This window comes from Phodopus roborovskii, unplaced genomic scaffold (genome assembly GCF_943737965.1).
Source record: "Phodopus roborovskii unplaced genomic scaffold, PHOROB, whole genome shotgun sequence".
NCBI classification, from domain to species: Eukaryota; Metazoa; Chordata; class Mammalia; order Rodentia; family Cricetidae; genus Phodopus; species Phodopus roborovskii.
Genome location: NW_026125295.1, coordinates 2,706,229 through 2,724,741, shown reverse-complemented (window position 1 = coordinate 2,724,741; position 18,513 = coordinate 2,706,229). Strand labels below are relative to the sequence as shown.

Sequence of the window (18,513 nt, the reverse complement as noted above, 5' to 3'; positions counted from 1 at the left end):
AAAGTTACTAAGAACATTTGTAGGTTTTCAGAGCAATTAGGAGCTGATAAAACATGAAATGGAGAGCAGACATTTGGGGGAATGGAGCATTCGGTGGTTCTGATTGTTCCTGATTTAAACCAAAACAGCCCAGCTAAATAAAATGCAAAGAATCAGGGGTGGTGGCTCACACCTGAAATCCTAGCACTTGGGAGGCTGAGGCAGGAGGACTGCCATGAGTTCAAAGCCAACCTAATCTGTGCAACATAGTGTCTAAAAAAGAAAAATTAAATAAATGAATAAATAAAAGAAAATGCAGCATGTGCTTCCAGTGCCCTGGGATGCAAGCATGCATGTACAGGCATTTAAACATTGCTCTAAAATGGAAATGATGTCCCTGAGATAGTCCTTGTGACGCTGACCTTCAAAGTCCACAATCAGTCACAGATCATTGTAAAAGAGTGAGAATCCATGTTGGGGACCCTATTAATACAAACAATGCAATAATAAACAGTGTACTCAAAATAGTTATTTTAAGATATTCTTTGACATTTCTACTTATATTTAATAAGGGTATATAAGCTGATTTAAATCTGAAATCAGAACAATCCTCTGTGGACTGCTGGACAGAGTTGTGTTATAGACTTGCTATATTTAACCTGACAAAGTTCAAAAACCCTCACTAACTGTTTGTCCCTGAGGGTCCTGGGGTTAAGTGCAGCAAGGTCACCACTGTGTGTGGTCTGAAGCATTGCATCACAAGCAGGTGCCGAGAGGAAACACTGCACAGTCACAGATTTTTCTACCAGTGCTGTCAAAGAGGCTTTTTAAAAGCACAGACAGACACACATTCTTATAGTGCATGCAAGGGGATGTGACACAGAGTACTGCACATGCTAATGTCAAGCTTGCTGCCATCATTTAACTATCTACAAAATTTTCTTATTAGGTATACACATGAAAAAAGCCAAACTTTCTTAACTACATAAAAATGACTTAAAATTAGTCAAGTAATTTCAGTATCTTGAAGGAGTTGTGTGTGTGAAGGGGAAGAAGGGAGGGGGGAGGGGAAGGGAATAAGGGAACATATTGGAAAACATCCGAGTGTCGTTCCCTCCAAAACCACCCAATATGGTCAACATCGTTTATGCTTTGTTTTAAAGTGTTAGATTTAGGAAATTTTCCTCAGCGAGGAACAAACAGAAAGCAGAAAGTCTAAACAAAAGCAAATTAAATAAAGACATGGACATAAAAAACAGTTTCGGCTTTACTTTTCCATGGAAGTTGGTCCTATATCTAACACTGCACAAGGGTTCTTGCACAATGAAAAGAGAAGCAGAAGTCCCTTACACTGCCTCGCTTTGCCAGAGAATCACCGTAGTCTGCTGGCAAAGTCCGCTTGCTGGACTTTTTCTGCTCATGTTCAACTGCATCTTCAATTATAGGCTCAAGCCTCATCTGGACAAACACCAAAGATTGGGGTCAATGTCTTTTCATTATACAAAGAAAGACCTAATACCCTGTTTCATGTCTTTGAGCTCAATTAAACAAATGTATGACTAACAGGATTCAAAGTTAAAGAAAATGCAAAACCCCAGCAGTGACAAAAATTGGACATTCTAGGCCCCCACTTAAATCTCTTGTCAATTTCAAGGTTTTAAGGTCTGTTCTGAGACCTCATTGGGATTTCAGCATCTTCATTCAAGATCCCACCCAGGCAAATAAACTCATGAACATCCCCAAACTTAGGTAAAACATGTGCCCACAAAATCCTCAGAATATCATGTCAATCCGCCACCCAGCCTTCCCAATCCCTTTGTTGCAACACATCTGCAAGGTCCTGCTAACACGCAAACCTCTGCTTCTCTGCAAAGCCAAATGCTGCGCCACATTACCTCTGTGAGGATGGTGGTGTCATAAGACGGCTGATACTTTTCTTTTTCATGAGCCGTTCTCTTCTCCATCTTTTCTCGGTCAGTTTTTTGTTTCCTATCAGCACCTTTAGGCTTAAAAACAAAGTAAATGACCTCATTCATCTGGCTGCACACAACTGTACAAGCAAAACTAAGCATCCCTCCTGGTTTCCATCGCTTACCTTAAAGACTTTGATTTGGCAACTAGCTGAGTGAAGATGATCTGTGTATTCTCCGTTTTCATTCTGCTTAAAGGTGTCAACCTGGATCCTAAAAGGCACTCCCTTTTCACCTCCATGCTTACGTGGAGTGAATTCTGTGCTGATGCAGTGCACCTACAAAACAATCCAAGCCGAACTATGTCAAAACAAACAAACAAACAAAAAACTGATGAGGCTCTATTTTATTTTATTCCCTCATGGATATACACTCAAGAGCCTTTAGAACAGAGCAGTCAGATTATCTCATGAGTTTCCGGAACCACTCTGAATGAAGCCCTTCCTTTCAGAGCTGCAGGGTCTCTGGACTCACCGGCCAGTAGTTCTCTTGATTTAGTGCTGCTCCTCAGTCACTGCTCCCTGCCTCCACCCCAACAAATGCTCTCTCAGACCCAGGGTAACCCTGCTTCCCCACTGTCTCCACCCCTGCTATCGACAGCCAAGCTTCCTGCTACTGCTTCTCCAAATACACCGATTTGTAATGCTCTGCCTGGGCAATTTTCAGCCCCTAAAGCCTTATTACTTATCAAGTTCAAATCCATCTAAACTCTCCATATTAACCTTTCCAAGCCCTGGCAGGGTCCTGGAGGGCAAGAATCATTTTAATCACTCATCATACCACTTGAAAAAACAACTCAGGATACAACACGAAGTTAGCAAGCAGCAAGACCAAGGGTCATGTCTGACTGCTACTTAGACATGCCCTCTTCAAATGATATGCAATGTGAAAAGTTCACCTCTGCAATATGGTTGCACAACCGGAAACAAAGCCTGGTCTTATCATTCTTATTTACTACAAAACCGATTATTCTATTGGACAAACACTAATAGCATGTGACAATATTAAACAAATATGAATCATGTCACCATCATTAACTAATGGTAATATTTCATAGACAACCCAAATACTGAATGCTAATGATCCTTAGAGTTGACACAAACACAGCTTACTTAAGCTGGTCAACAATTAAATAGCTATTCCCTCCTATATAATGACTACATAGATAATAGTTAAATTCCACCACTTACAAATTTATATACACTACATACTACAATTACTTTTGGGTTTTACATATGTAATCATGTTACTTTCAAAGTTACCTCTTGGACACACAAAAGTGTTTATGGACAAGGTAGAGTGGGGTTTGTTTTAAAATAGCCAATAAGTGCCTTGTGTGATGGTGCAAGCTTTGATCCCAGCACTCAGGAGGCAGAGGCAGGTAGATTTCTGTGACAGGATGAACACATGAAGAATTTACTATCATCTCTTCATTTGTGGAGGTTTTAAAGTTTGATTATGTTTTTGGTTGTGAGCCTAGCCTTTAACGGCTGAGCCATCTCTCCAGCCCTTAAAGTCTGATTATGAATGTATTTTAAATAATGTTAGAAAAGATTTAAACCTGAAACTTTTTAAATATCCTTTTAAAGGGTGGTTTCTATTCAAGAGAATGTGCATCATGGAAAAAAAAATTCTATTATTGTGAACACTGATTTAAAAAAAAATTTAAGCTGGGCAATGGTTAAGCATGTCTTTAATCCCAGCACTCAGGAGACAAGAGGCAGGTGGACCTCTATGAATTAGAGGCCAGCCTGGTCTACAGAGTTCCATGACAGCTAAGGCTATTACACAAGTAAACCCTGTCTTGAAAAACAAAACAAAACAAATTTATGACAGGTGATGGTGGCGCACGCCTTTAATCCCAGCACCTAGGAGGCAGAGGAAGAGTTCACAAGCAGCCTGGTCTACAGAGTGAGTTCCAGGACAGCCAGAGGTACAAAGTGAAATCCTGTCTCCAAAACAAACAAACAAAAAAAGGTACCGGTAGTGCATCTTTAAACTCATTACTCAGCAGGAGGATCTCTGGGAGTTGAAGGCTAGCCTGGGCTACATTCTGAGTTCCAGGACAGCTAGGGCTATGTAGAAAGACTCTGCCTTAAGGGGGAAAAAAAAGAAAAAACAAAAAAACAAAAAACTTTATTACTATCACCCAGTATCTTTTATGTCTATATGACTAAATCTAGCAAATTAAATCCATTTTAAACTGTGTGAATTTTTAAATTTTTTAAAGTTTATATTGTGTGCACTGGTGATTTTCCTGCATGTATGCATGTGTGAGAGTGTCAGATCCTGGAGTTACAGACAGCTGTTAGCTGCCATGTGAGTACAGAGGATGGAACCCAGACCCTTGGGAGAGCAGTCAGTGCTCATGACTGATGAGCCATCTGTCCAGCCCCTTAACTATGTGTATTTAAAAAAAAAGACATTACACTATAATTTACAAATAAATACTTTCATGACACAGGGATCCAATCTTCTAAACGGCTTGGGTAGTACACTTGTAAACAACACGAAAAGGCAAACCTGAATGAAGGCAGACGTGCGCTTTGCAGGGTCCCACAGAAATTCAACTGCATTTAACTGGCTTGGGTTTGTCCTTGTGTCAATTATTCCCACAGACATTGGAATATCTGTATGTTCAAACACAAGTTACAAAAAAAAAAAAAAAAAAAAAAAAAAAAGAAAAAAGAAAAAGAAGAAAAGCATCCATTTTAGGTAAGTAAAAGACTTGCAGGTTGAGCCTGGTGTGGTGGCACACTCCAGTAGAGTCCCAGCTATTTGGGAGACTGAGGCATTGGGGGGGCTTGAGCCTAGAGGTTCGAGCGCAACCTGGGCAGCATAGTGAAACCCCATCTCAAAACAAAACAAAAGATAAAAACAAACAAAAACAAAACAAACTTAAAACTTACTATATTATGTTCTATGGAAATAATTAATCCATGTTGAACTTCCCTTCAACGTTCTCCGTAGTCAACCTTGTCTTCAATATCAAATCCACCTAACAAGAATCACAGTTTCTCCTACCACGGCTTGTATTTCATTTCATTAAGATTATGATGGACATTGCCAACTGAGGTTTAAAACAGCTTCAAAATCATACAATTTCTGGTGGAGGTTACTTTAGCACCACAGAACTACTTCACTCTTCAAGCATAAAACAATTCTCAAGACAGACCCACTAACACCAACGCTGCATCTGAGAGATGACTTTTACGTGGTGCAAACATGTTAATGGACATAGCTACACAGCACCTTCATCTCCATGGTCTTTGACAGCCACCTGTACCTAAATCGAGAAGTCTGTCTCCTGGGCGATTCCACTTCCAGCCTTCAAGCTGCTGATGCTCTGTATACTGTAGCCGTCTATCGTGGAACACCACCCTTATGATGCTCTGTGAAACAAGGGAGGAAAGTGGGCATTTCAACCGCTCTAGCTAAAGGCAGAAGCATCTTTGTTTTCACATATTAACCAATAATAGATGAGCATACAAACCAGGTTCTGCTTTAAATGCTCTTTCTGTGAAGTTGGGTATCATGGCTCACACCTATAATGGCAGCACTTGAGAGGCTGAGGCAGGACTGCTTTAACTTTGACGCTATCCTGCCTGGATCACATAAACAGCTAGTTTCAAAGCCAACATAGGCTATATGTGACATCTTAGTTCCAAAATAAGAGAAATATTACCCGTAACCTTCCCATTCTTGGATACCTGCTTTATGATACACTTAGTTACCAGATATTACGAATAAAAACCATGCCCAATTTTATTTTCTCAAGACAGGGGTTCTCCGTGTAACAGCCCTGTCTGGAGCTCACTTTGTACACCAGTCTGGCCTCAAATTCATGGAGATCCAATAGAGCATTGGGGATTAAAGATGTGTGCCACCACTGCTCAGTTAAAACACACATATATTATATATATATATATATAATATATATATAATTATTTATATATATATTGATCCCAGTTCCCTCTCCCTCCTTCCCTTCCACCCTCCCTCTTTCCCACTCTCCCCTCCCACCCCACCTCAACTCCACATGTAGTGTGATGCCCTCCAGGAGGGGTCATCTAAATCTATCAAGTCATTTGGAGTAGGGACTAGGGCTTCTCTCTTGTCTCTAGGTTAAGGCAGTATCCCTCCATGAGGGATGTGCCCGCAAGGTCCTTTTGTGCACCAGGAATACATCCTGGTTCCACTGTCTGAGGTCCCTTAGACTGCTCAGGCCTTCTAGCTGAGACCCATGTTCAGGGGGTCTGAGTCAGTTCCATGCTGGATTCCCAGCTATCAGTCTGGGGTCCGTTAGCTCCTCCTTGTTCAGGTCCACTGTCTCTATGTGTTATAAACCCAAGACAGGGTTTCTCTGTGTAACAGCCTTGGCTGTCCTAGAACTCACTTTGTAGACCAGGCTGGACTCAAACTCACAGAGATCTGCCTGCCTTAGCTTCCCAAGTGCTAGGATTAAAGGCATGTGCCAGCAATGCCCGGCTAACTTATTACTCTTAATACTGGCTGTAATGACTCATGTCTGCAATCTAGAGGATGAGACAGCAAATTTCAGGATTGAGGTCAGCTGGGCTACATAGGCGACTGACTGAAAAAACAGTAACAACTGATAAGTTTCTCTAAAAAGACAGACTGGTGAGGTGGCTTACAGAATAAAGTGCTTGTAGACAACCTAAACTCAATCCTAGGAACCCACATAAAAGTGGGAAGAGAGAACTAACTCCATAAAATTTTCCTCTAATGTATACACATTCACACACACACACAGTGGCATATACATACAACTAAAATAAATCATCAAAAACTACAAAAATGATCATTCTAGCTGGGCCTAGTGATACTAGCCTATAATCCTAACTAATTGAGAGGCTGGAGAATCAGAAAATATGAGGCTAACCTAGGCTACTGAGTGAGCAGAAGGCCTTCCTTTGCAACTTAATGAGTCCCTGTGTCAAATGTTAAACATAAAATAAGCAGAGCCAGGTCTGACAGCTCACACTCAAGCCCAGCACTGCAATACCACAGTGAAGTCTGAGGCTTGAGCTACATGATGAGTGCTTGGCCACACAGATCCACAAAAAGTGAGAGTGGTCACTTTGGGAGCAGCCTGAGGTAAAATATACAAGGGGGGAGGGGGGGAACCAAATGCTCTGAGTAAAAGGAGACCTCACCCATAGAACTAGCATGAGAAAAAGGGGACAAGACCAAGCCAAGGCCACAGGGGCAGAACCTGGTACACAAGGCACAGGCCTGAAATCCCAACCCTTCAGAAGCCGAGACAGCAGGATCAGGAAATCTAGGACAGTGTAGGCTGTATCGCTGAGTTCAAAGCCATCCTGGACTATATAAGGAGTCTTAGCCAGACTAGGCTCCAAGTGAGACTCCATTGTTTATAAATAAAAAGCAAGCAGAGACAGCACATCAAAGTTCAACAGAGACAACTTCTACAAGACCTCTGACAACATCATTTTGGGTCCTAGGTGCCTCCAAATTTAAGTTGTACAGTCAAAGATTACAGGGCCAATAAATAAACTTAAAAGATGTGATTTGATTTTTTTTCCCCCCAATAAATTCACCCTATACTCATCCATGTTCTTTGTTGTTTTGTCACTGAGCTGAGGACCAAACCCAGGGCCTTGCACTTGTTAGGCAAGTGCTCTACCCACCGAGCTAAATCCCCAAACCCCTCACCCATGTTCTAAATCCTACCTCTCAGGATATAATTGGGTGTACTCAAACACAGTCAATAGAGGGAGGGAAAAAAAAAAAAAAAAATCAGACAAGTTGCCTACCAACTGAACTTTTTTCCATCAGTGTACTCAGTGTTTATGTGGACTATCGTGATGTCAACAGGACAGATCCATCTGGCTGGTTTTGGTAACAGGTCCTTATTTCATGGACTGCCAGCGTTGCCTATTTCTTCACTTGAAGTTAGTCTGATACACTGTTTCTGTATATTTTAATTTGGAAGTAAATCCAAGGCAGTTCAACAAATTAAATGATTAACCTTCAATACCAAATTAATCTGACAGGCTAAATTTTAACTAGCTCCACAAAATCATTTTAAACACCTCACTAATCAGCCATTTCTCAACCAGGGAACTGTTGTAAAAAGCCAATTTTCATTGATAAATGGCAAGTATTTCAGAACCTACTTTTCTAGTACTTTGATAGAAATTCAATTTGGCATTTGGTGTGGATGTCAAACTGTGTTTTACTTTCCACAGAACATCCGTAGTGTTGGCTACATGAATTAGTAAATAGTATAACCCAGCACACACAGGACTAACAGCTCAGCAGTTCTTACAGTCAGTCCAGGGTCATAACCACCTGTAATTCCAGCTACCAAGGGTTCTCTGGCCTCTGAGAGCTGCTGTATGTACGCATGTACACATACACGCACTTCATAAAATCTTTTAAAAACAGAGGGCAAAGGGGGATAGACGAGATAAGACTCCAAGACTGGAAAGTTATTGGTCACTGTTTATGCTGACAAGAGAATCTACAGAACTCAAGATAGACACTGCACTTTTCACATCACAGGTGTATGTGAGTTCACAGTACCTCCTCTCTATTTCCGGGTGTGTTCAAAGTGTACACAATACAAAAGTTAAAAAGCCAAGCCTGGCAGCACAAGACAGCAGCTCTGTTAGAAACTCTGAGGCAGGAGGACTGCAAGTTCAAGACCTGCATTGTCTACACAGGGAGATCAAGGCAGCTTATTTAAGCTGTTACAAGATTCAAAGTCCAATGACACTGCAAATTAGCTCACGGATAGACTACTTGCTTAGGATGCATGGAGCCCTAGATTCAATCGTCACTACCAAGAGGAAAAACAAAAACCAAACAAAAGAGTTTTTAAGAGCTGAAGACATGACTCAACAATTAAGAGCATTGGCTACTCTTCCAGAAGCCCAGTTTCAATTCCCAAACCTACGTAGCAGCTCACAAGTGTCTGTGGCTCCAGTTCCAGGGGATCCACCACCCTCACATGAACATGGAAGCACAAGAAAAACCAATGTACATAAAAATAAAAATAAATTTAAAAGTTTTTAAGATGCTCTAACAATTTTGGGGATTGTAGATATAGTTCAGTTGGTAGTGTTCCCTTAGCATGCATGAAGCTGTGGGTTCAATCCCCAGCACAGTGGTACTCCTGCACCATCCCAACACTTACACAGAGAAGGCAGAAAAAAACAGAAACTCAAGGCCATCCTCAGTCTACATAATGAATTTGAGACCAGCCTGGACTACATGAGACCATGTGCCAACAGACACAAATACACTAGAGCTTGACTTTTGAAACCAGTTTTAAAGGGCTCAACACAAGACATATCAAATACACTGTCCATTATATTATAGAATCCATAATATGAACAAATTTTCAACTGTGTTAAACTTGCACATTTTTGATAAAAGCAGCATACTAGTTATCAAGTTTAACTTTTACAGTGACAAAAAAATGCAGTCTTATCTCCTCATTAAAAAAATGATTACTTGTGCTGTGGAGGTGTCGCACACCTTTACTCTTAGCACTCGGGAGGCAGAGGCAGGCAGATCTCTGAGTTTGAGGACAGCGTGGACTACAGACTGAGTTCCAGGACAGCCAGGGCCACACAGTGAAACCCTGTCTCAAACAAACAATAAAACCAATGAAAAAAAATTACTGGGTATATGGGCAAATATCGGTCTAGCCTGTGTGAGATCCCAGTTTGATCCCCAGCCTCCTGCTGACAGTACAACTTATACCTTTCCAATAAACATGTTCCAAAAAACATACTGCCTCTAATGCTGTGGTATCTATAACAAACCCTGGTACACAGGCAGACAGAAGCTAGAAGGACTCACCTTCCATGAGCCATGTGTGAGAGTGTGTGTATTCCTTGTCTGAAGATCAATCCTCAAGGCTGACCAGACAGGGGCTATGTCCCTATATGTAGGATGACTGACATCCTCATTTAGATATGCCACTAGATAAATTGAAATTTCAAGTTATATTGAAAAAAATTTAAAAAGTGAAATCAAAGGATCTTAAAAGTTTTAAATTAACATATTTTCAAATTAAAGGTCTGACTGCTCAAATGGCTCAGCTGGTAAAAGTGCTTGCAATACAAGCCTGAGCATGCTGGTTCACTCCCCAGAGCACAGATAGGAAGAAGTTGGAAGGAGTTAGTCTCTAGCCTCCACATATGGTATGATATGGTATGTGTGTACCTGTGCTGGAGTGGCCTCTCTCCCCCACCAATAATAATAACAAATACAGTAAACTGAAAAAAGTTTCATTGTGGTGATAGGTTTCACTCTGCATAACTAAATTAACGACCCTACTGTTTCCTGGTTCCCAACAACTGTAATTTCCATGTCACACACGAGTAAGCAAAATACAGCTTAAAAAGCCCAAACTTCTAAAATAGTCAGTTTTCTAAAGAGAAATTTTTCTATGAAGAAGCTTGCATCAATGGCTCAGAGGTTAAGATGCAATTTCCAGAAGACCTGTGGTGGAAGCAAAGAACCAACTCCCTCCAGCCTCAAGTGTGCCGTGGCAGAGGCACACACACAAAATAAACACATATTTAAAAACAATCAAGACAACTTCTTGCATGACAATAGCCACTCTTACTCAATCACCACAGAATCTATTAGAAATTAAAACAGACTGTCCTTACCTTTACCAACTTCCCACTGATCTCAGGCATATCTCCCATTTTGCGATTATCCAGCATCCGAATTTCGTAAGACTGACCTGATTTAAAGAAATTATGTATCAAAAACAATCCACATAAAGAACACTACTCTATTCCACATAATTTAACTGTTCCTCCAAATACACAACCACATGAAATTAATTTGTCAGTGTGCCAGAAGTATATTCAAGTTGATCTTTCACTTTTGTCCCTGAAAAAAAATCACACCATCTATTCTTTTAATTACACATGGGAGACTGACAATTTACTTTCACTTTACTTAGGTCATTCTCCTAAACTATTTTACTGCATATGTATCCAGCATTAACTTTCTGCTTCTCTGAAATATTAATGTGTACCAAGAAGTTTATCTTATTTTTTGAGACAGGATTTCTCTGTGTAGCCCTGGCTGTCCTGGAACTTACTCTGTTGACTAGGCTGGCCTCAAACTCAGAGATCCACCTGCCTCTGCCTCCTGGGTGCTGGGATTAAAGGCGTGTGCCACCACCCACAATGAAATATATTTTTTAAGCCATAATTCATGGGTTTTAAATATGCCAGAGCTGCACAATTATTACTACTACCAATTTTAGAGCACTTCATTAAACAGAAACCCAAATCCAGAAACAATCACTTCCTATGCTCCGCTGACACTCCCCAAACCCCCAGACAATTACTAATCCACCTTCTATCTCGAGGGACTTGCCCATTACAGACATTTCATATAAACAAAAACATAATATGTGGGGTTTTGGAAATTGCCTTCTTTCACTTAATGTAATGTTTTTCCTTTTTATGTTACATTTTCCCTTTCTATTGCGAGACAATATCTACTGCAAGAGCAGACCAAATTTTGTTCATCCACTCATCAAATGATGTATATTTTGTGTTGCTTTCCAATTTGGGGGTGATGATAAATGGTACTATGAACATAGACAAATGTTTCTGTACGGACCAAGACCAGTTTTTAATCTTGGAGCCTCTGTGTTACTAAATCAAAGTCACACTTGCCCATTGCTTCATTTGTACACACATAATTTCCACATACTGGTCTAGAGAATTTAGAAAATTAGGATAAACTGCTGCAAAAAAATTAGCCACAGGGAGCTGAGAGACAGCTGCCTCAGTGTTTAAGAGTCAGTATTTACTGTTTCTCCAAAGGGCCTGAGTTGGACTCCCTATGCCCACATCAGGTGCTTACACTCTTTCCTAGCTCCAAGGCAACCGCACTCATACCCACACTAGCCACCCTACAAACACACACACAACACACACAACACACACAGAGTTACATGCACCCAAAGCAAAAAATACTACTTCTGATGGTGTAACATGGTATAAAGTGAAGACTATTTCTAGTTCAGGCTGAGTTGGAGGTTACTACCCAACACCCTATCAATCCTGTGAGTCTATGGGACAACATGCAAAGCAGGCTCTAGCTAGTGGTTCTCAACCTGTGGGTCATGACCACCACAGGGGTTGAATATCAGATACCCTGCATGCCAGATATTTATATTATAATTCATAATACTGGCAAAATTAACTATTAAGTAGCAATAGAATAATTTTATGGTTGGGGGTCACTACAACATGAGGAATTGTACTAATGGGTCACAGGATTAGGAAGGTTGAGAATCACTGTTTTAGACCACAGAATTATTTACAAAAGGTTATCAAAATATAGGCAAATCACTTGAAAACTGGTGAGAAAAAAAAACAGCATGTGTAGTGCATTACTGAAATATTCCTTAATTTCTAAAGTATTCCTTAAATTTGTCCATCATAATGAAAGATTAATAAAAGCATTTACAACAAGTGAAGTTGTTAGTTGAACTAAAATACAGGTTGTTAGTTAAAATACAGTTGTTAGTTGAACTAAAATACAGGTAACATTTAACAACGGATCTTGATTTTGAAAACTAACGATTTTCAAAGAAGCATAGGTGCAGTTTTGAAAAATATACCATTATACATTTAAAATTATACTGAGCCTCACAAGAACTTAGGAAATGAAGGTAAACGCGTTTTTTAAGAAAAACAAAACAAAAACAAACAAAAAACAAACAAACAAACAAACAAACAAAAAAGGCCAGGGTTTCTTTGTGTAGCCTTGGAGCCTGTCCTGAACTTGCTCTGTCTCCCAAGTGCTGGAATTAAAAGCGTGCATCACCACTGCCCAGCAAAGTAAAAGTTTTGTGTTAGTTATCTGATTATTCAAAAATGTTGAATAAAAAGTCAGCACTGTTGGGTGAAGCAAGACTGAGAGCTTCCGGCCACCCTGAAAAACTCAAGTGGGCAAGGAATGACTGCATACGATGGTAGACAAAATAGTCCTTCTAGAAAGCAACCTGTATACACCTGTCAATAAGCTAAATTCCAGATCTGTGAACTCAATATTCTAACAAATCAAAGCAGAAAAAAATACAAGAGAGGGACTATTTTAACTTGTATTCCCCTCAAAGGGCTGCCTACCCAAGAAGTGCTCACAAAATCACCAATACCTGCTATTCCCCAAGGTACACATATACAAATCAAAAGGACATGTAAGTTAAAAACAAAAACAAAAAACAATCAAAAAAACAAAACAGGAAAAGCCAATTGAAGACCAAGGAAAGCCAGTTAACCTCTAAGAGAGAAATATAGAACGATGATCATCTATCAGAGTGGTGTCTGCCCCTCAGTTTGAGTTTAAGGCTAAAGGTATATTCCCACTGGCTAACAGCTTAAGAGGGTAAGAGCAGAGGTCACTCATGGGAGACACCATAAGGGAGAGCCTGAGTGAGTTTTCAGCTTTCAGATGTGAGCTGTGAGAGCTCTGATGGAGACTGAGCAGCAGCCACCGTGTGACACAGTGAACACAAGGAGCAGACCTAGAGGAGATAAGATGAAGTCACAGAGTGGGCTGTGATGATAACAGAGGGCTTTTCAGGATTTAGTTAGTGTGGCCATTTAAGCATGGACCACTGAAAGAGTAAAGATGAAAACAGAGGGCTCAGACTCATGGAGTCACTCAGGAAAGCTGCTAATGAGAGGCTGGCTCTCATAGAAAAAGGGAAGTTTGTCCTACCGGGATTATTTCATGACACTCAAAAACACAAAATCCTCAAGCCTGAAAGAAAAAGAGAGAGAAGGAAGGCATCCTGGCGTCCCAGCTTTCTTTGATCAATGTTTCTTGATCTATCTAAGGAAGGGTCTGAACCACACACATGGATGACAGTTCTGTGTCTTCCAGACAGATCAAGACTTGCTGCTGGTGGATAAAAGTTACTTATTCTTCCAAACCAGAAGTGGCCTTTAAAGGGTTCTGGGAACTGGACATGGCGCTATGTGCCTGTAATCCCAGGATTTGAGATAGAGGCAAGAGTTCCAGGCCAGCCTGTTCAAATCCCAAGGGCAGGAATGTAGTGCAGAGACAAAGCACTTGCCCAGTATAACCACAATGCAGCATAACCCACTTCAGAGACACCCACTGGAAGGGTGGCCCAGAACTTTAGAGGCTTCGCTTTCCATTTGTCTTCTCCTCCATAGCCTTTCAACTCCATACATTTCACTTTCAACATTTCAGTTCCAAATGAAACTCGAAATTCCACTCCTAATAAAGTATGGAGTGGATACAATAAACTGCAACATCCGGTGAGATGCCGGTCCTGCCTGAACTTTACGGTTTGAATTTCTTTTAATATTTAGTTTTTATATGTTTGCCTACATGTATATATGTGCACCATGGTCAGAAGAAGCCATCAGGTTCCCTGGAACTGGAGTTACAGATGGTTGTAAGCCACCATGTGGATTCTGGGAAGTGAACCCAGGTACTCTATAAGAGCATTAAGTACTCATAACTACTGAGCCATTTCTCCAGCCCCTACCTTCTGAATTTACCTTCCACAGTTTGGTATTTTTCTTCCTGTGAGGTTTAGTAACACAAAAGAACTGCCATGAGTTGACAACTGATAGCTGGGTGTGGTGGCACATGCTTTTAATCTGAGCATGTGGGAGGCAAAGGTGGGCTGACCTGAGTTAGAGGCCATCTAAGTCCACAGAGTGAGTTCCAGGACAGCCAGGGCAGCATAGAGAAAGCCTGACTTAACAAACAAACGAAGAAAATACAACTGCTATGATGAGCTCATACCCTACATACCTCTTGTTTTGAGTACTCAGACTCTATGAGGACCTCCAGATGGACTCAGATGGACTCCAAAGATGTGACAAAGCCCACTGGCTAAGTTTAAGCATATTAAAAAAATAATTTACTGTTTTTAAAAAATGTGTATGAGTGTTCTGTCTACTCATTTGGCTGGCAGAAAGAATGTGATAGATTCCTTAGAACTGGAGTTATGAATGGTTGTAGCAGGACATGTGGGTACTGGGAAATGAACTCAGGTCCTCCTCTGCTAGAGTATCAAGTGTTTTTATGGCTGGAAAGCCCAGCACATGGGAGACAGAGGTAGGCATATTTCTGTGAATTTTAGGCCAGCCTGATCTATATAGTGAGTTTCAGCTAAGTCAGGACCACAAGGGAGACCCTATGCCCCACCCCCCTAAAAAAAAAAAAAAAAACCCAACCAAATAAGATAAAAATAATAAAAAAGCAGTATTCTTAACTGCAGGGCTACATTTACATATGGTCTAGCTTCTTATTTCTATAGTCCTGATTTGTAGTATCCAAAATTAAACAAAAGGAAATCTACTATGGAATAAAATGAAAGTAACTAAAAACATTTTTTCTAGAGTGTACAGTATTTTAACAGAATTTTAAGTCAGTAAATGTGCTATTATCTACTAGAGCCTAAGACCCATTTGCAAAGTAGTTAATAATGGTTAATTAACAATCATAGCAGAACAGTCTCCAAATAGAATTCAGCTCCAAATGAAGAGTATTTGAGAGGGACTAAGAGAAAGGCTCTTTTTGCTTGCAGAATGAGATGACACTCCAGGGCTACCAGGCACTAACCCAGGCCACAGCAGAGGGATTTGAAAGATCCACTCTGCCTTGCTGCATATTAAGCCCCTTGGGTTTCTCTGTAGCTTTGGAATCTGTCCTGGAACTCACTCTGTAGATCAGGCTGGCCTTGAACTCACAGAGATCTACCTGCCTGCCTCTGCCTCCTGAGTGCTGGGATTAAAGGCATAGGCCACCACCACATGGCCAAAGTTGCAGTTTTTAAACTCTGTACTCCTATAATTTTAACACTTCCCACCCACCCCCACCAAGCTAAGAATTCTCGTTCCAATTTCTGCTACCTAAGTTCCCTCCAGTTTCCGCTTTCTTTTGGCATAGTCCTTATGAATAGCTCCAAAAGGCAGGTGAGCAGCGAGCTTACGGGGGGCCCCAGCAAATAGCAAATCACAGCATTAGTTCCTGAATACCTGTCATCTCTCCCCTGAATGCTACTCTTTAACAGGTGGTGCTGGAGGGCTGGGGTTGGAGCTCAGTGGTTAGTATCTTCTGATTGAAGCAATGCAGAAATAGGAAATCAGATAAACAGAAATTTAAATTTTCTCAAATTATTTAAAGTTAAAAAAAAAAGTGAACTGTGAAGGGCATGGTAGCACAGTTTTAATCCTAGCAACTGAGGCAGAGGCATGCAGATCTCTGTGAGTTCAATGCCAGCCATGTCTACATAGTGAGTTGCAAGGATAGTCAGGGACATACAGTGAGACCCTGTCTCAAAAGAAAAGGACACCTGTGGTCCCCAAGTCAACAGCAGCCTCAACTCAAATTACCAGGCATACAAGTACCTGGTATACATACATACACACACACATACATACATACATACATATACATACACACACACACACACCATACATACATACACACACACACACACACACACACACACACACACAGTGACACACACCTTTAACCTCAGCACTTGGCAGGTAGACTTCTGTGAGTTTTACACACACACACACACACACACACACACACACACACACACACACAGTGACACACACCTTTAACCTCAGCACTTGGCAGGTAGACTTCTGTGAGTTACACACACACACACACACACACACACACACACACACACACACACAGTGACACACACCTTTAACCTCAGCACTTGGCAGGTAGACTTCTGTGAGTTACACACACACACACACACACACACACACACACACACACACACACACACACACTGACACACACCTTTAACCTCAGCACTTGGCAGGTAGACTTCTGTGAGTTCCAGGCCACTTAGAGACCCTGTCTCAGAAGACAAAAGAGGAGGGAAGTAGAGAGATGTAGAGGGCAGGAGAGAGAGAGAGAGAGAGAGAGAGAGAGAGAGAGAGAGAGAGAGAGAGAGAGAGAGAGAGAGAGAGGACCAAAGTCCCTGCATCTTGTCCCAAACCTCCTAGGAACTGGGACCTCACTCTCAGTGTCCCTACAACTCCAAAGCCACTGCCTTGTATGCAAGCCGAGTACTGGTCAGGACTCTTCCCAGTGCATTCAGAACTTTCCTTGACAAGGTCCTGCTCTAAAAGCTCTTGGTGGGCCTGATGTAGAACACAGCATTTGTTACACACCTACAGCCCGGGGTTGGATCCCAAGCACCCCAACAACAAACAAAGCACCTCTTACTGAAACAGTCAAGAATTAACCATGTTTCCTCAGTCAACCAACAGAATGAATAAAATAAGATTAAACGAATAACCTTGCCCCCACGCTATTTCTTTAGACAACTTCAAGTCCCAAACAAATTACTAAATAAAATCATTTGAAAGTTAAACCTCAAATAACTCCAAATAAGTACTATATATTAAAAGCAAAGTGAGGGGCCCACATATGCTACAGGTAGGACTCCTGTCTTAAGATAAAGAGCCTCATGATTCCAAACTCCCCATCAAAGGAAGTTACAAGTCATTCTTCCATTCTTCATTCTTTCCCCCTTTGTACAGGGTCTTACTGTATAGACCAGAGTGGCCTCAAACTCAAGATCTGCCTGCCTCTGTCCCTCAGATATTAGACTTAAAAGCATGTGCCACCAGGCCCAATTCCCTACTACATTTTGTAATATTAACCATAAATATACAGCCTAAAACCTATTGTTCAATGGCCATTTAGTGGCATGCCTTTAATGCCAGCACTGGGAAGGCAAAAGAAGGTGTGCCTCTGAATTTGAGGCCAGTCTGTTCTACAGAGCATGTTCTAAGACAGCCGGGGCCACACAGAAAACAAACTCAAAACAAAACAAACAAACAAAAAGACTCCATTTAGTGACAAAGAATCACATGTATATGAAAGAGCTGGCCTTGTATAACACTGTTGGTGCACAGAAAATGTCCCACATTTCTGCTAAGTTTGCACAATTTAAGAACCTAATTTTTAATTATTAATCAGCACTGTAAGTTATAATACCAAAACATTTCTTTAAGATGTTTGTAGATTTCTGCATTCTATATGACAAATCATACTAACCCTGGTTCAAGTAAGTGAGCGTCTCATCATGCAGTTTCACAGCTGGCGAAGTTGCAGCACACATCACATACTGGAAGGGGGGGTGCTTGGCCTCGCCATCCAAGGAAAGGCTGGAATCTTCTTGCTTGAAAATGGGCAATGCCAACACATCGCTGAAAAACAGAACATTGAAAGCATGTAAAGCATAGTTCAGGGGTCATTATAACCCACCCAGTATTCAAGATGGAACCGAAGCTTTGCATGCTAGGCAATGAATTATTTAAGAAAAGGTAGACTGTAGCAGTGCACGCCTTTAATCCCAGCGCTTGGGAGGAAGAGGCAGGAGGGTCTCTGTGAGTTCTAGACCATTATGGACAGCCAGGATTGTTAGTTAACACAGAGAAACCCTGCCTCAAAAAACCAAAACCAAAACCAAAAAAAAAAAAAAAAAGGTAAAAGCCAGGTAGGTGGT

General features: G+C 41.0%; 1 protein-coding gene across 7 annotated transcripts in view; it reads right to left on the bottom strand.

The window, feature by feature from the left end:
- Nucleotides 1-18,513, bottom strand: part of Ubp1 (upstream binding protein 1) — a 50,041-nt gene that overhangs the window by 16,590 nt on the left and 14,938 nt on the right. For 6 of the 7 annotated variants that reach the window (XM_051201803.1, XM_051201822.1, XM_051201819.1 and 3 more), the window contains 7 exons: nt 18,063-18,214; nt 10,622-10,698; nt 5,236-5,341; nt 4,473-4,579; nt 2,075-2,227; nt 1,875-1,985; nt 1,330-1,437 (listed from right to left, as the gene is read on the bottom strand). In XM_051201803.1, the coding sequence (XP_051057760.1) occupies nt 1,330-1,437; nt 1,875-1,985; nt 2,075-2,227; nt 4,473-4,579; nt 5,236-5,341; nt 10,622-10,698; nt 18,063-18,214 (814 nt within the window). The remainder of the gene's footprint in view (nt 1-1,329; nt 1,438-1,874; nt 1,986-2,074; nt 2,228-4,472; nt 4,580-5,235; nt 5,342-10,621; nt 10,699-18,062; nt 18,215-18,513) is intronic. The other variant, XM_051201809.1, reaches the window with a different exon arrangement.